This window comes from Liolophura sinensis, chromosome 6 (assembly GCF_032854445.1).
Source record: "Liolophura sinensis isolate JHLJ2023 chromosome 6, CUHK_Ljap_v2, whole genome shotgun sequence".
NCBI lineage: Eukaryota > Metazoa > Mollusca > Polyplacophora > Chitonida > Chitonidae > Liolophura > Liolophura sinensis.
The window spans coordinates 22,774,295-22,800,775 of NC_088300.1; the positions used below are offsets into that span (position 1 = coordinate 22,774,295).

A 26,481-nucleotide genomic window follows, 5' to 3' on the forward strand; every position below is an offset into this window, starting at 1 on the left:
GCCCAGTCCAAATGTAAAATCAAAGGAAAGACATCAAGATCATAGTCACAAGCAAGCCAGTTGTTCCCTCTGTGAAACTAAAAGGACCGGTAAACCCCACTCCGGTTACAGATGGCGCCCGAAATGGGACTGGGTTTCTGGGCAGTCTGAAGATCACTCTGAGGATTACAGATTGATTCGGAGAGTTCGATACCAGACCAGGGTGAACAGTTGTGCTTAGAGTTTCGGTTTAGTCGGCTAACCCAGTAAGCAAGGAAAATCTGGAAAATGACTGTCTACAAAGCTTTTGGACTACTGTGGTACCTTGTTATTACTCTCGGGCCAAGAGTTACATCGTATTCACAGGGATTTAACTGTTTTGGCGGGGGGGGGGGGGGGGACTAAAACAAGTTAGTTGATAGTAACTTATATGTGCTTGTAAAAATTGTTTAAAATGCTGATAGTTTGTGACACAAACATGTAAGTTTACTTGTTTGGATTTTGATAAATAATTTTGACTGGTGTACGTGAAATATTTGTCATTGAGTAAGTGACACATGTTTTGTTATTGTTGCTACAAGTGTCACCTGGCTGATAATTCAGTAATCGAGAAAGTATTGGAAAATATCTTTTAGAGATTATTATTGCTGAATGTTAAGATTGTTACATTTGTTCAAGAAGGGTAACTGTGTGGTAATTTTGTTGTAATTAACTACTGAAGGAGGCTACAGTTGAATTCTTTGATTAACTTCTGGGGTTTATGTAAATGTACCTTGTGTACTTACTGCATATACTTGTACTCAGTATTATCGCCTGGAGTTTAGATACTTTTGAGGTTGATACTGGGGGCCTGGGGGTATGGGTGTGTGGATTGAAAGTTCCTGTTGATGGTGAGGACTTGGCTGGATTTTGCAGTAGAGATGTGAAGATTAAAGAGGGGATTATTCCTGATCAAAACAAAGGTGAGTATTTTTTATCGTTCTCTAACTCAGAGCAAGTGGAGAGAACACTGACCGTTAACGGTGAGTGCTACCATGGTAGAGAAATTACTGTTCACAAACCAACACTAGAGGAGTACCAGGTAGTTGATGTACTTAAACGACCACGTCCGCCTGTGCAGGTCAGCGATATAATAGAAGCGATGAAGAACCTCACTCAACAGGGAAGAAGCGAAATAATTTCTCTGTTTGGCCATGAGAGATCCCAGGAACATCAGTCATGTGACACAAACCCTATGGTGGCATTTCTTCAGAGTGCAGAGTATCATTTTCCTCAGGCGATGATGTGAAAGGTAATGTCGCTTAACGGCAATGACGGCATGAAGTAACTAGATTGATGTGGTGATGCCCGCCATTAGACGAGCACTGCGGGGAACAGCTAGTGAGGTTATGTCAAATCTCGGTACATGCATTACAGTCCGTACGCTCTTTCTGAAATTTGATACCATATTTGGTAATGTTTTAACTGCAGAGACTCTTCTGGAAGATGTTTATAGTGCAAAGCAGAAATAGACGGAGAATATAGTGGTGTGGAGATGTAAGTTAGAAGGATTGTTAAGAATGGCAGAGCAGAAAGGGAAAGGGACGATCAGGATATGCTTAAGGTTTGGAGTGGTTTGTTTGATCATGAAGTTAGATCTGCCACACGTCACAGATTTGACGCAGGTGAGCCGTTTAACAATTTGCCTCGAGCAGCACGTGCCGCTGAACTCCCGATTCAGCAATCACCACACATGAAGATAAAATGTCACAAAGTCACTGAGTTAGTTAGCTGATAAAGTAGCAAAACTGGAAGCCAGGTGAATCCCCGTATGTTAGTTTTGTAAGAAGGAAGGACATGTTAGGAGAAACTGTCCAAAACGAGCAGAGCAGCCGAGAAACTAGAAACCTACTGGATTGGATGGCAGATGCCAGGCGAGACTTATTCTTGCCCTGTTATGGAGGAGAAAATATGGAGTAAACTAATCGGTAATAAAACCTTAGCTGCAATAAAAGTCAATGGCGTTGAAACACCTGCATATTTAGATACGGGTTAGCTGAAAAACATGGATACTGTACAAGACTAGTGGATTTATATGGCAAGCGAAAACTTTACTATGATGATAACTGCGTGGATCAACCTTGGCAATTGGTGAAAAACTCGTGGTGCGGAAAGTAGGTATCAGAGAGCGACAAAAGTTGACGGACAAGTGGGAGAGAACTGTGTATGAGGTGATAGGCCAGCCTCACAGAGAAGTAGCGGTCTACCCGGTCAGATCCCTTGACAGTGTAGGAAATCGCAAGAAAACCCTTCACAGAAATATGCTGTTGCCTCTGCCGCATATCTGGAGGCCAAATTCTAGGATATGACAAAGGTTAAGCCTAAGCCAAGGAAACCTACAGCTACGTCTGTCACGGAATCAAAATCTGAGGGTTCTGATGAACTAGATCAAGATTACGATCTGGTTTACCGTTATGCACGTATACAGGTAGACGAACCTAAACAAACTCTCGAGAATTCAGAAGAGAACCGAGAGGATCCAGTTTTCCGCTCTTCTAATGATACACCTGCTGACGTACCTACGGGAAGATTTGGAGTCATCAGTGGAAATAGATCTAACAGATGTTGGTGCTTGTCGTCCCAAGCGACAGCGACGTCCACCTGCTTGGTTAAACCCGGATGTTGTGGAGATCAATCAGTGATGCTCTCAGGTAGGTAACAAGGAGTCTGTTGTATTAAAGTGCATCCTGAGTTGTGTACTCTTGTGTGTCTCACTAATGAAGTAAGGTAAGTGTCAGTGCGAATGAGCGATCTGGTATGTTCTGGATGAATCTGTGGGTGGTAACAGACCCCTCTTTATAATGTCAATGGTGGTGGTGGTGATGGTGGGGTGGGGGGTGGGGGAGGGATAATGTGACAGGGTAAGGCGTCACCAAGTTAGTTAGCACAAATTGCATGGTCCTTTATAGACAGTATTGGAGCCTTTTCATATTGATGATATACAAGTGCTCACAAGTGTTATGTATTTGTGTTAGATGTGTAATACTATTTTGTTATTTTATGTTTCTTGTGTACACTATTGTGACTATGATACTTCCATTGATAGAACCATCTGAACACTGTTGTTATGAGAGAAGGGAAGGTTTAACTACATTTGTATGTACAAGGCCCGGTTTATATCCATGACATGGCTGCCGCCTCGCCAAACGCGGTCGGTTTGAGTTAAGCTGTCGCTTATTTGCCTGTCATCGCGCTATGCTTGTATCTGTTATCCTTCCAGGGTTGCATATGACTGTCATACATACGAATGAGCCCAGTCCAAATGTAAAATCAGAGGAAAGAAATAAAGATCATAGTCACAAGCAAGCCAGCGTTGTTCCCTATGTGAAACTGAAAGGGCCGATAAACCCCACTCCCGTTACATTTGTCCTACGACAAAATGTCAGCCGTTCTTATTTATGTTCCTCTGATGACGTCGTTTTCGTTGACGCTTGTCATTGTGGGATATCATGCACGTCGGACATTGCCGTGGAGAAACGTCGTTTGTGACGTCACAGACATACTACCATCTTCCTCAATCAACAGTGATGGCGTCATACACATCATATGGATTTTCTGTGGTAACTGACGCAAACTATGGAATGCAAGACGAGATTGAATTCACCACCGACACCAATAATTCTCTTACCTATCGTGAAAACCAGTGTAGTCGTATTTTGACAAAGTGGAAAAGACACTGTCAGGTAAACCATAAATTTCGTTTTGAAAAGGTGTACAGAAGAAACTGTAACAGTACTAGGTACTAGTACTCTGGACAGTTTTTTTGTCTTCTCTTTCACATGCTAACCATCCTATTTTCTAGGCTTTTATTCATTTGTTAACCTTTTCCTTTTGGAGGTTTTTAGTGATGACTGATCTGGTAATGGGTTTGAATTATTGACTCATTTGTACAGCTGCTTAATGTACAAAAGTCGGCGCAGGTAGGTTTATTAATAGAATCGTATTTTCTTGTTCTGCAATTACGTGTGGATTTTGTACAAAAATGTAGACAAAGTTTGTGTTTATTGATTTAAAATGATAGTGTATTAAATCAATAATCATTAAAAATGAAAGCTGAATTCACATGTTTTTATATTTAAGAAGTCCGGAGACGAAAAGGAAAGAAGAACAGGCTCCTCGACGCCAGAACGGTATCCCACAAACTCAAAGACATGGCTAGGTGTCAGTCGGCGTGATCCTCGGCTACAGCTGGCCAAGTATCGGGAGTACCTAATCAGCAAGACACAGGTATGACCCATCAATAGCAAATAAACTTTGAAAAAAATTGTCTTGTTTTTATTTTATCAATATATTTTGGGGCATAAGGACTACACAAACATTGTTATCACATTTGTCTTACAATGTATAAAAGACTTAAAGTAAGGAGAGTAAAACCAGAGCAGCGACTGCATGCAGTGCAGATGCATGCCAAATGGTTATATGTAGTCGGTGAAGTACAGCCTCCTGTCAGTTTACTTCAGTTATGGTCTTAGTCAAACTGTTCATGTAAATGCTTAAATAGAAGCAAATTACACGCCCCTAGCACCATGGCTGAAACATATTTGTGTAAAGAAAGATTCAGTGAAGATAATTGAAATTAGACATCACTGGCCTAGAATTTCAAAAAATGCTGTGTTTTCATCACATTTAAGGCATTCCAACCGAACATGGAATTTCGTTGTCACCCATGCAGTGTAAATGGACAATATTCTTTCAAAAAGACAAGCATCATTATAAGTGTTCTTTCAGAGGAGCTTTTCAGTGAAGCTTTCACCAATAATAAGCTTAGAATGAATTGCTTTTACACAGGCTTCTGGTGACAGCATCCAGTGGACTGGCAACCCCAGAACGACACCAACCAGCAGTACAAATGTCGCGTCTGCCAAAGCCCGACAAAGGGCACCTGGCCACGAAAAGTGCAGCATGTCACTGAAGCGTAGAGACTGGTCTCATGTCAAGCCTTCCAAGAAACGAGCAAGATCAGAATTGGGAGATATCCGAGATCTTAAGGGCGAAACATTATCTCCGTTTGTTGAAAGATGTGAATTTCCAAAAATTTTGTTTCGAAACAATAGTGAATTAAAGTTATACGACACCGAATCTCGAACGCACGGGCATTATTTGGCGTCTTCCGTGGATGACACGTCTCTACCGACAGTGTCTTCACATGATATCAAACTGGCCACAAACGAGAATGGTAGCATTACAGTTCTAGGTAAAGGTGTGTACGGGTTTGTCATAAGGGGGCAGCTCAAAGAAGGCAACAAACTGCACGACATTGTTGCCAAGTTCTTCAGAGCGGACAAGAATTCACTAGAGGCTGTTCTGAACGAAGCACGCATTCTCCACTTTCTCGGTGCTACAGGAGCTGTACCTCGGGTCTATGGTATTCTTCAATCAGACCAACTAAGCCCACGCCCAATTCTAATCCAAGAATGCTTCGCCAACGGACAAGACTTGTACAAGTTCCTGGAATCTGCGCCGCCAAAAAGCGCCTGGATAACAGCGTGTATAGCAGCCACTGAAGGTCTGCTGAAGATTCACGCCAAAGGAGTTCTGCTAAACGACATAAAACCTGACAACATTCTGATTGACGAAGCAAGCAATGTCAGGTACATTGACATGGGGATGGCGACTTTGAACGAAAGTTTCCTCTACCCTACTGGGCCATTGCTGGAGAAATGCCACCACCTTGCTCCAGAGATCGTGAGGGGTGAGCCCACAACCAAAATGTCGGACATCTTTAGTCTTGGAATCGTGCTCCAGATGATTGGTGAAAATGGAGACGTGCCAGATTTGTTGTCAATAAGCCAACTGATGACCTGCCCAGACCCTTTCCTCAGGTGCTCCCTATCAAATGTGATCACATTGCTCCAATCTTTAGACTGTGACGATACTTTGCTTCAGTAACACGTGTACTCGAGTTGTATCTTCATGCAACTGAATTCTCTTGTACATTTATTCCTTTTTAATACGGAAATATACTTTTAGTATATAATTTACCTCTGTATCTCGGAACCTCCCGAAAAGGTTGCTGGATTTTATCAACATGAATATGTACTTATGAATGAGTACTTATAGAAAAGTTTGTTGTACTGCTTGTGTTAAGAAATATGAAAAAATGTATACAAGTCTATTAAAAACGCATTTATACTTTAAAACGTGTTGTTGTACTCTTCATAATTCTTCCTGTTGTATCCACCACGCAAACTTTGGAAAGCCTGACATGGCCATATTACAAGGTGTAATGGTTGTGTAAGATTATGTTCGGTTTCCTGGTCTCTGGAATAAGTGGCCATTTTTTTTTAAAGCAGCGTAAATCTCGGCATGCACGAGAGTGTAAAGCCTGGCGTACTGATAGTGGTTGTAGGCCTACTTTGGTAAGCAGAGCGTGTGTTGCAGAGTATATAGCATGGAAACGTGCCAGTAGGGGTCCTAGTCTGGTGCAAGTCTGTTCACGCCGTAAATACTTGTACGTATTGCCTACGCTATTCAGAAACATTAATGAAAATGCGAATTGAAAACATAAAGACAACTAATAGATATCTGTTTTTCAACAAAAACGGCCAAGTAGTTATAGTGAAATGGACGAAACAGCTCAAAGGGCAATTTTGGTTCATAAATTGTCTAGGTGAGGCCTTGTAACAAGTTTAAATTTGAAATAACAACAGAACCGTCAAAACGGTTTAAGCTGCTCCTTTACCACGGTGAAGCTATGTACAAAGTTTGGCTACAGTACAATGAATGTCGGGAATTAATAATTACATGTGTACTTGATACAGACGTGATAGGGTGGTGTAGTCATGGCAAGCACTTAGTCACTAGGGTTCAAGGACTAAGGAACGATGCATGGTCAGGTCCTGCTGATGATCTTTCTTCAGGCATATCATCACTATCCGGGTAACCACACTCTAGACTTAAACTGCAAGGGGTGGTCGTGGGTTTCCTTCCACCATAATGCTGGCCACCATCTTTTAAGTGAAATATTCTTGAGTACGGCGTAAAACACCAATCAAATAAATAAAATAAATAAATAAATAAACTGCATGGGAAACAAGGCAAAGCCTATGTGGTAACAAAAGGCGGCTGTTTTTCCGCCAAGAACATACCCGATTCTATGCTGTGCTTTAACGCCTTCACTACCGCTGATTCATGACTGGAAGAGATCATACATCAACCAAAAGGTTATGGGAGCATCTTTTGGTAACATTTTTGACCTAGACTGCCATTTTTTCAGGTTAAACCCAAAATGATTCATCTTTGGTCCACTTTATAGGTGGCTTGAACAGGGCTCGTACAGGTATATGAAAATGAAATTCAAAGAGTTAAACAAGGCTAGTTTAAACATACCATGATGCAAATTATAGACAATATTTTAAGTCTGAATTATAGATGCTTTAATTTGCATGCATGTATATTGAATAGTATGCTTGCTTTTGCAAGAAATATCTGCCCTTCACCTCTGTAATATGACACATTCTTTGACCCGGCCTTGGCTCGGTAAAAAAAAAAATGAAAGCCATATATCATTATGCAGGGCTTACTCTGGGTCAGTATTTTATTTAGCCAGTCACTTTAGCCACTCATCAGATTTTGTAGTAAATACTATTTTTCTTTAGCCATACTTCCTCAGCAGCCTTGACTCTTGTAGGTCTCCTTCTGTAATTCGTTTTTATCTGCCTTGGTGTAGCTGCTAGAATCAGTTTGGTCTCTTCCGGCTATATCTGGAGTTCATCAAACATTACATTTAGAACAATTGCTCTCAAAATAATGGACAACTGCTTGGCAGCATGTTTTTGTTTTTGAGAAAAAAAAATCAATCCTTTTTTCAACCTTTCTGTAGGATCCTAGTAAAATGTAATTTCCTCTATCAGAAAAATTTGTTACGAAATTAATTTGTGCACTCAGTTTATTTAAATGCAACATTATGATCAGTACATTGGAGCAGCACAGTCGACAGTAGAAAACCAGACGGTGTACACATTTATGTAAGGGCACATATTCTGAAACATTTAATTTACTTCGGATCCAAGAAAATAGTTTATTAAGTGGAAAAGTTTAAATTTTTCATGGGAAGTAACTTCATTTACAGGTGTAACTCTACCTTGATTTATTTCCCTTCATAATTTTTTTTCCCAATTGGCGATGAAAGGTATACCCCAAAATGCCATGATTCTCTTTCGTTATTTAGCAAAAATGATTTCACGCGTTATTTAATGTAAGTCAACTTGCAACAACGCTGAACCTCCTTCGCAGATTTCTGTCAAGTAATCGTCATATAACTGTGTTGTTGTTATTTCAAAAAATTATGGCCTTTTCAAAAAATTGTTCTAAATTTGAGACAATGGCGAGTGCCAGCAGAAGCCCTGATTGTGGGAGGATTATCACCGAGCACCCGATATACACACTCGGTGGTCAGCAGACAATATTTAAGTTCGGGACAAACTAAGATTTTCAAGGAGTTTCCAGGGGTATATGTCTTTTTTAAGGACTTCCAAGTACTTGAAAATGAAATTGTATTTTTCAAGGAGTTCAAGGACTGTGCGCACATTGGGTTTTAACCTCTGTTTTCAGCCATTTTGGGGGCAGAAATCAACCACCGCAAGTGTCATCACATTAGGTTAATGTCAGGTGTAGAGAATGAAGGCCCCCCTACAACATGCTTTTCACAGTTAACACTACGACTTCAAAATAACACGACGCCTGATGCATAAAGTTCAAGTCGTGTGATACAGTCAGATATTTAAAAAAAAAAAAAAAAAAGAAGAAGTAGAAGTGGAGTGATTGAAGCTGTCATACACAGACATACTAATTATATAGTGCTATGATCTTGCCATTAAATTGCCAAAAAGAAAGACCAACACTGTTATTCTGTCACAACTATGACTGTTTATGGTATGCGTAAGGGTTGCAGAGACTTCGTATGATAAATCATTGTGGTGGGGAGCCAGCCCACAGCTTTACCACAGAGGACTTTGATATGCAAATTGCCGAACTTGTTTGGCAATCCATATACTACGGGTGACACTGTGAATAGTTAAGCTATGAGGGAAAAGACTTGATATGCAAATGGCTACCGATGATTGGCTATCCGTGTACTATGGGTGGCCACTGCAACCCTATGATTGGCCAAAAACCTGTAACCAAACTTTCCATCAACACTTCGTAACGTGAGCAATTAAATAAAAATCATGTTTAACCAAGGTTGGTTTGAAATATGCAATAGAAAACATACTAAACACAAGGCGAATTTCTTTTGAATTATATTGTTCAACTTTCACTTTAAAACAATTCATATATACAACTTTGTTTCAGACATGTTTTAAATAAGTGGAGTTTATGTACATTAATTCATGAAACAATCTTAATGACTATGATGACAGGAAGCCATGGAAGCAATACACAAAATACAAGCACATAACCTAAGTCATGGGTAAAACAGTGGTGTATTTGTTGTCCAACAGAACTGCTGCAAGACATTTCCTGGAGTGAGGTCTTTCAATGGGGTGAGTTTCAGCTGTACACTTTGGGCAATTTTGACATGAATTATACATGACTAGTGAAATTAAACTGACAGCAGTGCAGTGAGACCGAACATGTCGGACTATAAGGAAAAAAGATGATGCTTTCAAATAACACTGAACATTGCGACTTACATGTACAATAGAAAAAAAAAAATATCTACTTATGATAGAAAAACACTGAGGCATTCAAAAACGCCTTGTTGAAGAATCACTTGGTATTTTCGACAACCTATTAGCCTGATAACATCCAAAACATGAGTGATCCGAGTTTTCTTGCAAGCAATAACATATGATTACAAATCACTTTATGCAATATTTGGGGTATTGTGGTTATGGGATCTCAGCAATAAAACATTACTGGAAAAATTACTCTAATGGTACTATAAACGTGATGAAAGTCTATTAAATTGAAAAGCAGTGGTTTCTACCACTCAGTACTTATTTACAATTTATGGCGCCATATAAACATCTGTCAACCATGCAATAGTATGCACACACATACACACACATATCACAACTTTGTATGTACAGGGAAGTACATGAAATGAGACTTCGTTTGAGGCTCAAAGTTTGTACAGAGTGTAAACAAATGTTTAATTCTTGTTTTATAAATGACAACTTCTTATAATGTAACTACATGTATAGAAAATGCAAACAGCCAGGATAATGAAACTCAATCTTCTCGTTTTGGGAAAACCACGTAAACTTACACAGACTGATCAAAATTTGTACAAGTTATTTTGTGACCTGATTGATTAAAAAAATGGTTGAAACAAAAATCTGCTGATACAATGCTCTCTAAGAATAAATCATTATTCTTTTAACAAAAACGAGAGAATAGAGTCTGATCCTTATACAAATAAAATGCTTGATAAAACGAAAGATTGTTTAGTTTTTGTGTAACAGGTGCAAAAACATGCGAGAGCAATACTCAATGTATGAACAGAAAAATGTTCTTAAACAGAAATTAACATCAGGTAATAAAGATAACGAAAACAGAAACCATTCTAATGTAAAGTAATGAGATGATGTGGAATATATCCATTGAACAGGATGGTAACGAAAGGCATAAAAAGTTTATTGCATATGTGTATATGGTAACTGAAAGCTGCAAGATCACTTAACACACTCTATGTTAAAATGTCTCCATAACAAAACGTCATTATGCCAATTTTTAGATGACTGATTTTCGGTTTTAAACAGGCTTACATAATCCCTGAATTCTGAATGACACGAAATCCCACACATGAATGTACCTACAAAATTCTAAATGTGCTATAAAATAACTTAAAATGGAGATTTTACACACATAGAAACAGACTGAATTTTAAAGGTAAAAAAAAATATATATATATTCTTCTGTTTCTGGCAATATATATCAAAGATGTTTGTACATCTGCCAAAATGCCATTGCTTTGTGGATTCACTGGTCAGGTTGGTACTTTTTCCATTAAATCACCACATGGACAAATTAATGTCTTGTTGAAAGAAAAATGTTTTACTTCACACACAAGCACAATTCATTTTCTCTCAATTTATTCACTTACAGCAGCAGCAATATGAAAGGACTTTAGCCCCAAAGCACTTTTACCTGGCCTCATTGAAATAAATGTACGGTAAACAAGATTGGTCTTACAGTTTTATCTAGCAGTATTCTAGTACTTGGTAAACAACTAGGCCAAGGTCACAAAATTGATGATATCAGACCACAACCAGTAAAAGTAGAAATTCCTCCAATTCCAAATTGGGATGAGGTCACACCAGATCAACCAGAATTAACTAGATTAAACCTGTTTCGTTTGTTCACCTGACCTAAACAGCATTTAGAAGCTGTCTGGCTTCTGGTAATAATGTATTGGAATTCTCAAATGCAGTAAATGACAATGATGCTAAGACCTTCCCGTTTGTTCTTCTAACTTCATGATTATTCATTAACAGGTAAATGCAAATCCTGTCTTGATTTGAATAACAGCACAGGTATGACCAATACTGTTAGTATTGAACAACTATTTGTTCGAGGCTAGTCGCTTCACTGGCGGTCTATGGTGTTGAAGAACCACTCTGTGAACTTGCGAAGCTGAGCTGCGGCCACTTGAGATTCGTCTTGAAGGCGCAGATTGTCCTTCCTCAATTCCTGAACCTCCGACTCCATCTCCTGATTCTCCCTACGCTCCTGTATAGTAGAGAAACAGTACACAATGTTACATACTTCCTCTGGAGGTTTAAATATTTTTCTTAAGCTGCATGGTTATATTTTTACTTTTTTTATCTTGCTATGTCCATAAAAGTAGCTCGAGTGTAATTTTGACTTTGCAGATGCATATATGGGGAATTTCTCTCACACTAAAGGCACTGAAAACATTGTACTTACACAATTTTTATTCTCTTTTGATAGTGTCCACATTAACAGGTACCCTAACTCCTCAATTATTTCGCATATGAAAGAGCAACTTTCATGGCAATTTATGCACAATGTTAATCTGATTTGGCCGATAAAATTACATCGCATGGATTGGTCAGTTTCAGGGTTTCACAAAAAGTACAGTTTTATCAGTCATCACAGAATACTGCCTTCAGAATATGCTTGAATAATCACCTTGCAAACATGTAAAAAGGATGAAGAATTACAGTACTTTACCATAATCGATTATAACAATGTTGGCATTTCTCTGTACTACTGTTCATCAAACTTGCTCACCTCAACATTAAAATTACTATATTTACTATAATCTCCCCAGGTAATATAAGTTCTAGAAATCACTTCATTTTCTGCAAACTATGGAAGGTAAATGTTTTTTTTGTTTGTTTTGATTTAGTACTTTCATGCTTAATAATACAACATCTGCAACTGCAGATGACCAGTACATTGCTACAATACCTAAGATTAGCCCCCCTACCTGTTCTAACTGTTGCTCTAGCTGGTATACTCTCTGCTCTAATTCCTCTATCCTTTGCTGAGGATTTGTAGCCACAGAGCGCCAGCTTGTTCTGGAAAAGGACGTTGGAGTCATTTAACACAGATGCCTTTCAAGCACAATTTTTTCACATTAAAAAACATTTTATTCAGCCAAAGAAAAACAAAATTTGGGAACCTCAAGATACAGTTGTTGAATAAATTTTTTTTTCTGATAGCTTTACTTGAAGTTTTAGATGTAGACTAAAATCAAATGATGTAAAAAAAACAAACAAAACAATACATCGCAAAAAACAACATAAAATACATGTAATCTATATTGTCGGGATATAGTCTCAATAGGTTTCTGGGCCACAAGTAGATACATTAGTTCTGCATATATAGCGTTAACACTGAAAGTTCTGAACGGACTTTACCATACAATGATAGTCACCCACCATTAATGACAAGCTTACAAAAATCTAAAAAAAAAAACCTTGAAGAACCAACTAAAACCAGTTATTATGCTATCACGTCATTTTTATGTTTTCTTTCAAACATATGTTGTTTGTACTTGTACTTCCTCTCTTACCGCGAAGTGGCTCTATCAGCACTGATGTCCCTGACAACTGGCCCCGCCTCCAAGGTCGTGAACTCTCTTGGGTTACGGACAGCTTTCTCTGCGGTGGAACTAGAATCACCACCTCCTGAAGAAGAAAAAAATAGCACTGCCTTATTTATGATAAATTCATAAATTTATCTCAGCTTGTTACAGAGAGAAAGATATCGATATGAGACCTTCTTTCAAACAAACTCAATGGTCAAAGGGTGATTGGCAGCAACAATTTCAAGAGCACCTTCAGTGAACCAAAACTGTTCATATCTGTTATCAGTCTCATAATACTAAAATGTTCTGCTTAAAAAGCAATACCTTTGTCATGCTCAATTTATGTAGCTTTTTTAAGAAACATTAAATGTAGGACTTAAAAGTTAAGAATACTGACTCCAGCAATTTACTGAATTTAGTTTATTTATTTATTTGAATAGTGTGTGTGTGGGGGGATGGGGGACCCATGATCATCCGCAGGTCGCTGACGGACCTTCCCACGTACAACCAGAGAGGAAGTCAGCATGAGCTGAACTTGAACTCACAGCCACCGCACTGGTGAGAGGGTCATGGGTCAATTTGCCATGTACTGAATTTAAGAATATTAATAAAAACCAGGACCTGTCCTAAGTTGTTCATTGATTTATTTATTACACTGTACTCATCAAGAATATTTCCCTTATACAAGATTGGCCAGCATTTTATAGCAGAGCCTGGGGGAAACCCACAACCATCTGCAGGTTACTGCCTGACCTTCCAATGTGCGACTGGAGAGGAAGCCAGCCTGTCCTAAAGGAAAACCCTAAAACAAAGGTTGAGTTACTGTCACCGAACTTTACCTTCAATTGCTTTTGTGGCAACATCCACCAGACTGGACCATTCTATCCCTGAGGCCGTGTCAGGTAGTGGGAAGCTTGGACTGTCAGTAGAGCGGGCACTTCCTGGGCGGCGCATTAGCTCGGCTATCACCCGCGGGGACAACCTTACAACAACACAAGCAGCATCCATTATATATATCGTTATTTTCATGGTCAAGTTTTCTAGTTTTTCGAAATGATTAAATTATCTACTGGTCTTTCAGAAAAGATCATTTCATAAATGAGAACTTTCACAGAGAATTCTCACAAATTATTTCAAAGACTAGCCTGTTTTGATAAGTATAAATACCTTTGTTGAGCGATCAATTCCTGTAACTTGTGGGGAGGTAACTGTGACAGGTAATTTTGGAGGGCTGAAGTAAAGATGACATCTGTACCGCCGATTGTTTCCAAGTTTAAATTTGATGATGCAGTTTTGAAACTGTGCAGTGATTCTTCAGACAGTGCCCTCTGGAGACGCCCAGGGCGAGGCTGTAACAAGGGAAGTAATTCAAGATTGAAGATATTTATCTCTGCTTAACAAACTATTGTTTAAATCCAAGGAATAATGCACGAGTTTCTGTAAGTGTGCACTCAAAAGAAACCTTAAAAATGACATAAAATAAATTGGAAAATAAGTTCCACATAATAATCATGACCTATCTGCATTTATACTGTCAGTGTAGAACTTACTGGGGAGGCATAGTGCGTGATCTCCACTTCTGACACATCTGGGTTGATCAGCCGCTTCAGGTCCTCCTGTACACTGCTGGTCGCTCCTGCAAAAGGTTTGCCCTGGGGGGTGGGGGCTGGGGCAGGCCGTGAGTTGGTGGTTACCCCAGGGCGAAGTCGTGTTGTCAGAGACTCTTCTGAGGACATCCCTGACAAATTCCTGTATACCAACAGACAAACGTATGTAACACCTTGGCCAGAGTACTCATTGAAATGCAATTTACCTCCTGTAAAAGTGTAATTGTGTCTAATGTCAAGAGCATGTCAGAAGTTCAATTAACTATAAATACCCAAAATGTTTTCACCTGATGTTTATTTTTACTTTCTGTGTTGATTCACTGACATAACTTACCTCCTCTAAAGTGCCATGGTGTCTAATGTATAGAAGATGTAAGAAGTCCAATTAATTTACCAAAAATGTTTTAACATAACTTCTCTTAATTTTCACCTTTCAGCATTATTTCACAATGTGGTGCATCATGATACTTTTGGGAAACAATCATCTGCCAAAGTTTTTGACAGCTAAGAATGAAAGAATGGAGTAAAATGCCTCTGTGCTTTGTCCATCTTGACCCACCTGTTTGATGACCTTGGACTGCTGCTATTACTGCTGATTGGAGAGATGTCAAGGTGAGAGCGCTTGTAGTTAGCCCCAGGTCGACCTTTCGAATTAGACATGTGGAATTCAGGGCGCTTTTTGAAAGCAGAAAATTCATCTGCAAGAAAATATAGCATACTTCCACTGAAATATAAACTGAAAATCAAAATCTTCTGTAGGCAATTGATGTACTTCGGTCAGAACTCCTGTAAGAAAAGTATTGTGTACAGCCTAAAGATCTCCATGAAATGCATATGCAATGCTCAAATACTTGGCAGAAAGCTATTTTCAAAGAATCAGGTAATTTTTGTAAATTTCTTGGTTGCATTTGCAGCACTGCATCCAGGTATCTTTCATTTCATTTTTCAGAATTTCTCAACTGATATATGAAAAAATTAGTTTTCTATTAGAGCAAATAGGTCAAATAGGCTTGGAAATTTGTTCACATAACCATCACCAGTTGAGTCTTTAAAGATTAATCAGTTTGAAAGTGCAATACCCTCAAAATGATTTACCAAAATGTAGAACTTCATTGATTTTTTCAAAATTGTGGGCCATTTGAGTTCTTCTGAACCAAAGAGATGAGATCTTGTATCCAACCCTGATCCGATAGGGTGGAGAGGCGACACCATGCAGGGATCCAAAGCAGAACAAAAAATGGATGAAACACAATGTTTGACCCACCTTTATCTTGGTATCGCTGTTGGTCCATGAAAAATCGCTCCTTGTTTGAATTTGGTCCATTCCTAACAGATGGTCCCGCTGATAAAATGTGAGAGGATCCACTGGAATTTGATGTCAGCTGGTCAGAGGAAACAGGAAAATCGGTCACTATCCCCTGTGGTGATTGCTTCCCCTGGCTGAGCAAAAACTTAGTGTTCTGTGACTGTTTCATAAGCTCTTGATTAATATTGCCAGTAGAGGGCGCTCCAGGTCTGTCACCATAGTGATCTCCTGAGACCCTACCTGACCTCCCAGACATCAATGCTCCTCCGCCTCCTTGAGACATGGTGATGTAGTTACTGTCTGAGTTACTGAAATAGCCCGAAGTCCCATGAGAGCTGCCTTCTGATTGGTTTTCCAAGTACCAATTGTTCTTATTGGATGAAGCCTGACAACCATGAAAAATATAGAAAAACTATTGTTTTTTCAAGAACAATAATGATGCCTACAAACAAGTATGACAGCTATAAATGTTTACCTAAAAAAAAAAAAAAAAAAAAAAAAAGCAACATATGGTAATTCAATAATCCCAGTATCACTGCGCATCAAAGAGAAATGTACTAATCCCAAAGGCTGCGTAACTGTTTTTATCACATGACTGAGACATGGATGGAGCCTCGCTTGTAATGTGTGCGACATTTATAAAAGGGTGCAGCATTAATCATCATTTCCCTGGTCTAGGAGTCTCATGTGCTGTCAGTCCTTGTCTGAAAAGAGCAGACAGGAAGAGGAACCAAGAAAGGTTGGACAGTGGATAACGACCACAGTTGATGAAGGTGTTTATCCAGCATGAAATACCTGTGTTCATAACCTGTAATTTCTATTTGGGGTTCTGTTGCTCAAAAACTATGATCTGTAGAGATTATGTGGCATGCCTTGATAACTATTATGTGTTACACTATATTTATCAATTTGTTCTCACAGCTCTGATTGAAATCTATTAATACTTAGGTCAGGTAACACAGGTCATTTTCTTTTCAATTTTCATGTATACTGAATGACACAGATCACAAACCACTCAAGTTCAAACTAAAAACACTGCACAAAGACAGATAATCATTACTAGATTCATATAAATGAATAAACTGCAAAGTACACACATCATAAAAAGAGAAAAGAAAATAAAGCTTACCTGCAGGCCTGTTCTACCAACCCATTGTCTACTGGCTGCAAAAAAAAAATAAACAGGAGGGCTGTTAATAATACACCTGCCTCATATAAACATGTATTAATGTTCAAGTTTTGACCAGGTTCTTCCCTGAACGTGAGATCTAGAGGGTTAATACTGAAGCACCTGAAACTTCTAAGACTGACACGGCCACAAATTCAAGGATTTCTTCAGTTCCACACACCGATATTCATATGTTCAGTTGAAGTCCCTTTGTAATTCCTTTGGAAACATACTGTTACAAATTTATATATATATATATATATATATATATATATATATATATATATATATATATACACACATATACATGTAGCTGATCCTGCACTGAAATTATTAAAAAATGAAGAACATAGAGTCTTGTTCTAGGCATACATTGTACAAATACATACCCTAAATTACCTAAAAGTTCACCCACAAAAGTGCATTTTTAGAGGCCAACACATGTCACAAAATATTACTTTTGCTGCTGAAAGTTATAATTTTCCAGTACAATATCATCCCATGTTCCAAACAAACCTCAAAATACCTTACTAAAATCAATAGAACTCTCAGAATCAGGAAAAATGTGCAAATTAGTCATAGGCGAATTTTATGGTCATTTAAGGTATTCCCTCCAGCACACAAAAATACAATATGCTGTGGTGTCTAGTGAGCCACAAATGATTAGAGAAATGCTCCAGCTGGTCTACCTGTGTATACCATCTACAGGTAACAGGTGACTTAGTTACCTTTCAAGCCGCCAATTAATGATTAAACCATGTGAATTCTTACCCACAAATATATCCGGAGAAAACTCCCTAAAGTACATCATGTATATACGGTAGCTTATACATCCATTTGTACCTGGCTGTAAAATTACCACAGGCACACAGGAAAATGCTCTCGGTTGGATAGGCCTATGTATATAGCCTACTTAATAATTTATTGGCAGGTGCCAAACACAAACTGTCTTTAAAGTCGCTAGCAACAATGAAATGTGACAACAATGTACAAATCATGGAGATAAGACATTTAGAGAACACAATGATATTGAAATCCCATTGTGGATAAGGTCATGTAATATAGTTGTCAATGCTTTACGCAGTTTGTACTGGCTTTGTATATACATGTACATATATATAACAACCTTGGTGTTTATTCAGGCTTATTGTGAAGGTATTTCTCTTTGGTGATTGATAAAATTATACTTCTTGTGAAGCCCTGACACCAATCCAACAAATGTGGTTTTGTCCCAAAAATGAAATTAAAACTGTGCATAAATTGCACTGAAAGTTGATCTTTCATATGCGAAAAGATTGAGGAATTAGAGTGTCTTTCATTAGCCAGACTACCACTGACGTATGCATGCACTTGGGTTATGTACACTTTATGCCCTGTAACAGCTACAAACACCTAAGTGCACTGCGGTGTACAACACTTGAATAATGCTAAAAAAACTGTCAAATCTGTTTCAAACCACAAAACCAATTAAGACATACCTTGCTAACTGCCATGTAACTGTTCAGTACAGGTAAAATAGGTCACACCAGGTAAGTAAATGAGCATGGAGTTAAATGTCTAGGCACACTGCCCGGGGGTTCCTAGTGAATGCACCTGATGCGTACAGCTACAGGTAAGGTCACGTGCTCTCTTTAATAATGCACCGTTCAAAAAATGACAACAAATGATAAAATGTACCCTGACATGGCACACTTTGAAAAGATCGCCATGTACTGTTGTTTGATATATCGGGCCTAGCCACAGATGTTTGCTGTTAGAGAAAATAGGGCTGTGTTTTCAGGCTGACTGGAGTTGAATGAAAGCAGCACAAAGACAGGTGTTGGAATACATGTACGTGTGTGTCAGCACAACCCTCAGTACTATAACAACACGCTCTGTACAGGTAGACTGAGCTGCCGACATGAAACATACATAAAGCCTTATGTAAGAGCTGCTCACAATCTGAAAACTGTACACCTACCCTACTTTCTGAGCCTTTCTGCATATGAAAGAGTAACTTTCAGTGCAATTTATGCACATTTTGATTTTGGAGACAAAACTACATTAGTTGGGTTGACCAGGCTTCCCAAAAAGTATAATTTTATCAGCCAACACAGAAAAATGCCTTCAGAATATGCTTAAACAAACACCTTGCAAACATGCAGAAAGGTTGAAGAATCATAGTATCAAAACTAAGGAAATGGTAAGCCTTATGTAGGAGGTGCTATCACTCAGAAAACTGTACACCTCTTGAGCAATGAGATGGTAACCCTCATGTAGGAGCTGCTATGCAGGAAAAACTGTACACCTATTGAGCAATGAGATGGTAACCCTCATGTAGGAGCTGCTATGCAGGAAAAACTGTACACCTATTGAGCAATGAGATGGTAACACTCATGTAGGGGCTGCTATGCAGGAAAAACTGTACACCTATTAAGCAATGAGATGGTAACCCTCATGTAGGAGCTGCTATGTAGGAAAAACTGTACACCTATTGAGCAATGAGATGGTAACACTCATGTAGGAGCTCCTATGTAGGAAAAACTGTACACCTATTGAGCAATGAGATGGTAACCCTCATGTAGGAGCTGCTATGTAGGAAAAACTGTACACCTATTGAGCAATGAGATGGTAACACTCATGTAGGGGCTGCTATGTAGGAAAAACTGTACACCTATTGAGCAATGAGATAGTAACCCTCATGTAGGAGCTGCTATGTAGGAAAAACTGTACACCTATTAAGCAATGAGATGGTAACACTCATGTAGGGGCTGCTATGCAGGAAAAACTGTACACTGAGGCAATGCACTGGTAATAATTAATTTTATTTATTTCCTTGGAGTTTAACACAAGGACATTTAACATATAAGATGGAGGCCAAGATTACGAAGGGTAGGAAACCAATAGTGTGACTACACACAGTCACACTATTATTAGTGAACACAAATTTCAGTAAAACTTGCCTTGTTAATGCATATACCTGAGAAGGATGTACAGAGACTTTCGAGCGTTGATCTTTTCATAAAAACCTACCACGTAACCCTACTGAAAATACATGCAATTAAGACTATTCGCAAAGTAATTCCTTACGTTAAAAGTCCAGGTACTGTAGCTCTTTAAATGTCATAGCCTTAAGCCAACTGTGAATTCTAATCATCTTATTTCTTATCTAATTTTGTTCAAGTGTTGTTGTGCAGTGATGTGGAACAATGTACACATATGGCAGGAAAACATGTTCAAACCAATGAAAGATGTAAACAGTAATGTCATACTTCATATCATCATAATCATGTACATCATAACACACCTACATTCATCCATCACTGTATGACAACTGGTAATAACCAGTAGGCTTGCACTGTTACCTGGTATAGAGTACAGAACCTGTTCAACCCATCCTTAACTGCTGTAACACTGTAGAAGTTAACTGGTATGAATTTCTGTCTAAAATTTTACAGATTTTAAACTATGTCAACCAGCTCTGTAAATGGCTCTATATGCCGGATTTTTGCATTCTTTATCTTTTAACATAAGCCATTTACGTTATAATAACAAAGGGTCTCAGTGCCAGACGGCATTGACTCTTAGATGTATGTCACTTCACCATTTGTTTGGACGCCATAAAACTGCTTATTGACAATATAGGACAAAAAGATTTCAAATCTTTACTGCAAGTTTTTCAGATGTACCATAGAGAAAAAATGCTTCCTACAATACACTCTACAATCTATGCATATTCATTTACACACTAAACATGTGGAAACGTGATAGACTGCTGTCATTAATGAGACAAAATATTTCACAGGTAAGAAAGGCGTAATTTAAGAATATTTCTAGGAATAATTTCCATTTTTTAGCAAACTTTCAGACAAAAATTTCAGAGATCTGCACATGTTTTCCAGATGGTCAAATTGTGAAGATGATCAATGTCTCATTATGCAACGTCAACTTTTAATGTTCTGCCATCTCCAGACTGCAGCTGATAATCTGGAGAATACTGGCCACCTATTTTGTGCATATCTCAGAACCTGCCATGAAGACCCCCACTTTTATCCTAGTTTGTTTGCTAACAGCGCCATTCCGTACTGCATGGAGTAAAAACAAGGTACCATGTATATTTATTTATTTGATTGGTGTTTTACGGCGTACTCAAGAATATTTCACTTATACAACGGCGGCCAGCATTATGGTGGGTGGAAAGGTACCATGTATAACTGGTTGATAGTATTAACACTGACAGACACTGCTAGCAAAAGGTAAGCACCTCATTCCAAAGACACCAGGCACAATCCCCAAACCAGTCACATTATACTGACACTGGTTTCACAAGTACTTGGTCTACTCCTATTACAGCAAACGTACATGTAATGGGTACACCAGAATTTCGCGACACTCGCCAGCGCTATAATGCTACGAATACAAAAGATCCCAGCCCTTCACCAATGAGCTTACCTGTGGGTGGTCCATCTCCGCTGTCATGGGAGTTGTTACGAGAATGACGCTCCTCCCCCGAGCTTGAGAAACTGTCAGACAGCCCCTGTCGTGTGGAGTAGCTCTCTGAGGAATCATGGGAGTTCTGAGTTTCGTCTGACCGACGATTGGATGACAAGACTAAATCTGACTGAGGATAATAAGAGCTCTGCGTCATCAGTGTATTTTTGGACAATGGGGGTTTCTTGCTGACCCTGAAAACAACATACATCATTATATTAAGAAACATATTGCCAAACCATCACAATAGATAAGTAATCATATCAAAAACAAGATATCAACATCACCACAACTTCACAAATGTCATAAAATCACCAGTCTGGAATACAGAGATTTTATTTGCTGTTTGATTTGTTTCATATCTGACAATTTAACAAATCTAAAGGACCAGGGTGTCCTTTTTCATTCTAAGAATATTCACTGTTCTTAGAATCTTATTTGTTCTCAAACCTTTAAAACATAAATCCACTTATACAGACATTTAGCTCTGATAAAAACTAATTTACAAAACTATGTCTCAACAACTACTTGCTTACTTTACTTATTTGACCATTTTTTAAAATCAGCTGTGCTTAATACAACAGCTGGAATACATACACGTATGAGCTACCAAAACAAAGTTGGTACCACCTCATATTAATATACAAATGTGTTTGTAAATTAAGTGAGGTGTTAAGTTATAAAATCTGATAGCAACAAAAGCATGCTAAACTCGAAAAGAAGAATTCTATTCAAGATTAAATTTTTGTGAACAAGCGGGAACAAACAGGGAACTATATACTGTCAGGGTTTGCTACCTTAGTGATATGTAAGAAACATAACCGAACATGCAAGAATGTAAAAATGAAGAAGAAAACAACAAAAATAAACCAGGTGATAAACAGCACCCCAGATGTGAAAATCAAGCAAAGTGGAAATGGATGCATGGTGAAACAACTTGGGTGGAAAATAGCAGGAGAAAGTAAACTGATGACTTTAACTCATGTTGATCTCCTTAAGGTGTAAAGGAATGGTCGGCAATCAGATCCATAAACAACATGAAGGACAGAATACAGAAAGGCAGGAACCATCAAATATGCAAAAACCACAACAGGAACCAAAATGTTTACAATCAGGAAGAAAAAGTAAAATGCAGGATTGATCAAATTCAATGGATTGAGGGACCTCCATGCAGAAAGTGTATTCTGCCTGAGCAGAAGGACCAAGTGCCAATATAGGCTGTACCTGGGGCCATAGCGTGATTTAACAGGAAGTGTGAGTGAACTGTGGCTAGAGGACATGGACGTGAGACTGCTCGACCAGGACCGCTCAGAACTGAGCGTGCCCGACAGCGACGAGTTGGGCGAGTACAAATTGCTCACGGAACCTCTGCAGCAAAGAGAAATATGGAAGGTCTGGATGAAAATGGTGGTCACAAAGTTTGACACCCATAATCCTCCATTTTATCACACACAAACTACACATTTACTTTCTTTTAGTTTCTCTTGAATTAATTTGCAATATAACTTTCCCACTGTCTTCCATTAAAGAATGCCTTCTGTGACTGACATATGCCTTCATACACAGCACTGTGGATATCAATGATTGTATCATCAAGTGGATCATGAGATTTTTTGTAATGTGTCAACAACCTTTTGCAAAACAGAAGAGATCCATTAAACAATGACTATTTTCCCTACACAGATGACTTACCTTGGTGTTCCATCATCATTAGGTGGAATGACAACAACTTTCACAATGGCAGATGTCCTCAACAAATCCACCATTTGTTCATGGGTTAACGTTGCCACGGCAATCTTACAGATTTCCACCAACTGGGCGCTCTGTCTCAAACCAGCCTGCCAGGCAAAGCTGTATGGTTCAACGTCTGTGATTAGGCCATCTGGATGGACGTGGAAACCTAACTGTCCCAAACCATTCCTTTTAAGGTTGATTTCAAATGTCTGTCAAGTATAAAAAGGAAGAAAGATACAAGAAGTTAGCATCATTTTGTTTCATTTTATTATCAAAAGTAGCACTTTGTTTTGCGCAGTCAGGAACACGTGATATGGACCAAAGAAAATGTACTTGATTCCTAGGAAACCATTTCCTTTCAATGTGATGAATACAACATAAAGCTGAACATGTAAAAAGGGATACTGTGAGCCACATGACTGAGCATTTATAACAAAAAATCCACAAGCACAGGGGCATTTGGAATACGATACTAACTTCTGAACCCGTTGTTACTGCTGCCAGTCTGCTGACAATCTCGTTGATTTCTTCCATGTCATTAGCCTTCGACTTCAACATTATGCACTCCCCATGGTCATAGTACAGCCTCAAGCTGCAATGTAACACCAACAGATAATCAGTTTTTCCCTCTATGCATCTAAATTATATATATGTAGAAAATCTTAATCTATAAGATGTGTACACACAATTCCATTGTAATATCAACCAAAAAAAACATGTTCTATTTCAGATGATGCTACAGACTGAAACTCACTGATAGTTTCATTTCGCTGAATTTTGCATGTCAGTTTCACAAAAGTAGTATGTAAATTGAGCTTTACCAGTCTGCTTATTCTTAATTTCTTGAGACTAATATATTACAAGTAGAGTCTGGAAAATAGAAACGCATAAAAATTTAATTAACTTAACGCATAAAAGATACCACTACTAGATCTACTACAGGTACTACAGTGAGAGTTAAATGGATACATGAATGACTGTAAACCTTTTCAACCACTAAAACACTTTTCTCAGAGGAATTTATGCATAAAATTATTATGAAAATGACACCAAAAATGATTTGTTTGTGTCACTAAAGATGCAAGCTTCATAAAACAAATTATTTCTCTACACCATATAGGTCTCTCAGAGTGTTTCAAAATATTGATCGCAGTGGTGGTTGTAAACGTTGAAGAATTAGACCACATGAGCTTTGTACAATGTACTCTAAGATCTGTCAGATTTCTATGTTACTAGTAACAGTGTCCATACTTGACAACTGATTGGCTTTGAGTGATTTTAACAAATGTAAATAGCAAAAAAGTACTTTACAGTGACCCACCTTGCCCCTTGTTGAGTCCACCCAAGGACCCGATCACATGGTACTGTAAACACCACGTCTTTTGACAACTCCTCCACAATGGCTATAGTTTCCATGGCAATACCAAGCTGGCAGTCAATCTGTGTCGACCAACCAAAATCTTCAACCTAGAAAAGAAAGCATGGAACCACGCACTCATTTGTTTGATAGGCCTTGCACTCAAAGACATAACTTTAAGAAGATGACATACCCACATCGCCTGGCTTAAATAGAAAATTTGACTCATAACATATTAATGTTGCAATTTAAAAAAAACGTCAGCTCTGAGGGTATATGACAAGTTTCACTTCATCACCTGTAATCATGCAGTAGACTGAACAACTTTTCTGCAGACATTTTATGAGACTATACCTGTACTGGCCATGTGACAGCTCCACGTGCAAACAGATCAGGCGTCACCTTCTGCTTTGTGCGCTCTTTCTTGCGACCACTTCCCAGACCAAATTTACCTGAACAAAAAAAAAAAGAATAGAGGTTACAACATTTCCAGATTACAAGTAATTAGACTTGTAAACATGTAAGTCATTATGGTAAATTTTCAGAAATTTTGAAACTCTACAAAAACTACAACCATAAAATTGGACGCAAGCAGGGCATATTTTTTCCTGCAAAGAAAAATATTGTTATCGTAACCTGACTGGTGTACTGATAACATTTGTGACAAATTTTTTGATTAAATCCCACAGTATTAAAACTTTAACTTAATAAAAAAAAAGCGTAATAAAAAAATCAACATCATCATTTTTTTCACTTGTCTTCAGCTGAAGAGACCATAAAATAAGAAAATAAACGAAGGAAAACAGAAGTCAGAACTTACTGAGTTTTGACCCTGAGTCAAGAGTTGTTGTCGTAACATGGTTTGTGGCGAGGTCTTTCATGTACTCCTGTCTTGTGCGAGTTGCCATGGCTATGAACTTCTCAGATCGATGAACTGCATTTTCTCCATTTATCACTAAAAGACAGACAAACAGGGATTAGATATGTCTTGCCATTTCTAGCTCGTCTCTTCTGAGCCAAACAAGCCCATGCTGAACCATGTGTAAGTCTTGGAAACTTTGTTTGACATGTGCAATGTGTGTTTGTCGCCATGTTTGCAGACAGCAGCCTGCAGCCCCGGTCAACACCCTGCAGCTGGGTCAGAGTAACGTAAGATCACTTATGTTTACCCATAGCATGGACACAGGTTTCTTCTGGAGCCAGGCTCTCTGCCTGAGGAAATCCCCAGCCCCTACACACCAGAGTTCTCTTGTCCACTTGGGCTTTTAACTAATTGTAACTATTACCTGTAATGTAAATTACATTTACCTATCCTCATGGTTTTGATCTGAAGATGAAACTTTCCATTAAAAATGAATGGTAATAGGCATTTGCTCGAAGAAGGAGCTAATAATGCACAAAACATTACATCAGTCAAGTAACTTGACAAAATCTTTAACTGGATAAATTTTTCAAATCCAACAATCAGCTGATGTAATCAATCCAAATGTCACTTAATTATTGAGTGAATATATTTTTGAAGATAACCTGGGACATATTTCACAACAAACAAACATGCCTGACTGTTGGTTATGTATTTGAACTGTTTGCTCCTAAACCCATCATTTACCCATTATCCCAGCTAGACTGAGATATTTCCTGACACGATGGCCTGAGCAGCCTGGTTACATTTGATTAGCGGGTCTCTGGCTCTGGCTATAGCATAACCTCCATGCCTGAGATACCCACTGCCTCTGACACTATATTAACAGCCGGGTTTGTGTATTGACACAGAGAAGATTTGTGCATGTGTGTTTTGTAGCTTCCTGTTGAGACTGC

At 38.5% G+C, this 26,481-nt stretch overlaps 2 protein-coding genes across 2 annotated transcripts in view; one reads left to right on the forward strand and one right to left on the reverse strand.

The window, feature by feature from the left end:
* Positions 1–1,538: 1,538 nt before the first annotated feature.
* LOC135467006 (uncharacterized) lies at positions 1,539–5,907 on the forward strand. Its single transcript, XM_064744759.1, has 3 exons — positions 1,539–1,643; positions 4,099–4,245; positions 4,807–5,907. The coding sequence occupies exons 1-3, from the start codon at positions 1,539–1,541 to the stop codon at positions 5,905–5,907; spliced, it is 1,353 nt and encodes a 450-aa protein (XP_064600829.1).
* Positions 5,908–9,271: 3,364 nt separating this feature from the next.
* LOC135466360 (signal-induced proliferation-associated 1-like protein 3) overlaps positions 9,272–26,481 on the reverse strand; it is a 52,818-nt gene continuing 35,608 nt past the window's right edge. Inside the window, 16 exon segments of the mRNA XM_064743794.1 lie at positions 9,272–11,694; positions 12,419–12,509; positions 13,007–13,121; positions 13,861–14,003; positions 14,189–14,370; positions 14,572–14,770; positions 15,188–15,326; positions 15,893–16,319; positions 17,064–17,098; positions 21,534–21,766; positions 22,797–22,940; positions 23,265–23,515; positions 23,784–23,898; positions 24,628–24,773; positions 25,018–25,115; positions 25,484–25,618. Coding sequence (XP_064599864.1) covers positions 11,551–11,694; positions 12,419–12,509; positions 13,007–13,121; positions 13,861–14,003; positions 14,189–14,370; positions 14,572–14,770; positions 15,188–15,326; positions 15,893–16,319; positions 17,064–17,098; positions 21,534–21,766; positions 22,797–22,940; positions 23,265–23,515; positions 23,784–23,898; positions 24,628–24,773; positions 25,018–25,115; positions 25,484–25,618 — 2,597 coding nt within the window. The 3' untranslated portion in view covers positions 9,272–11,550.

Excerpts from the sequence above, each read along its gene's own strand:
- LOC135467006 (XM_064744759.1), top strand. The coding sequence starts at position 1,539 with ATGGCAGAGCAGAAAGGGAAAGGGACGATCAGGATATGCTTAAGGTTT. Across the intron at positions 1,644-4,098 it reads ACGTCACAGATTTGACGCAG|AAGTCCGGAGACGAAAAGGA; the intron begins GTGAGCCGTTTA and ends TTTATATTTAAG. Across the intron at positions 4,246-4,806 it reads ACCTAATCAGCAAGACACAG|GCTTCTGGTGACAGCATCCA; the intron begins GTATGACCCATC and ends GCTTTTACACAG.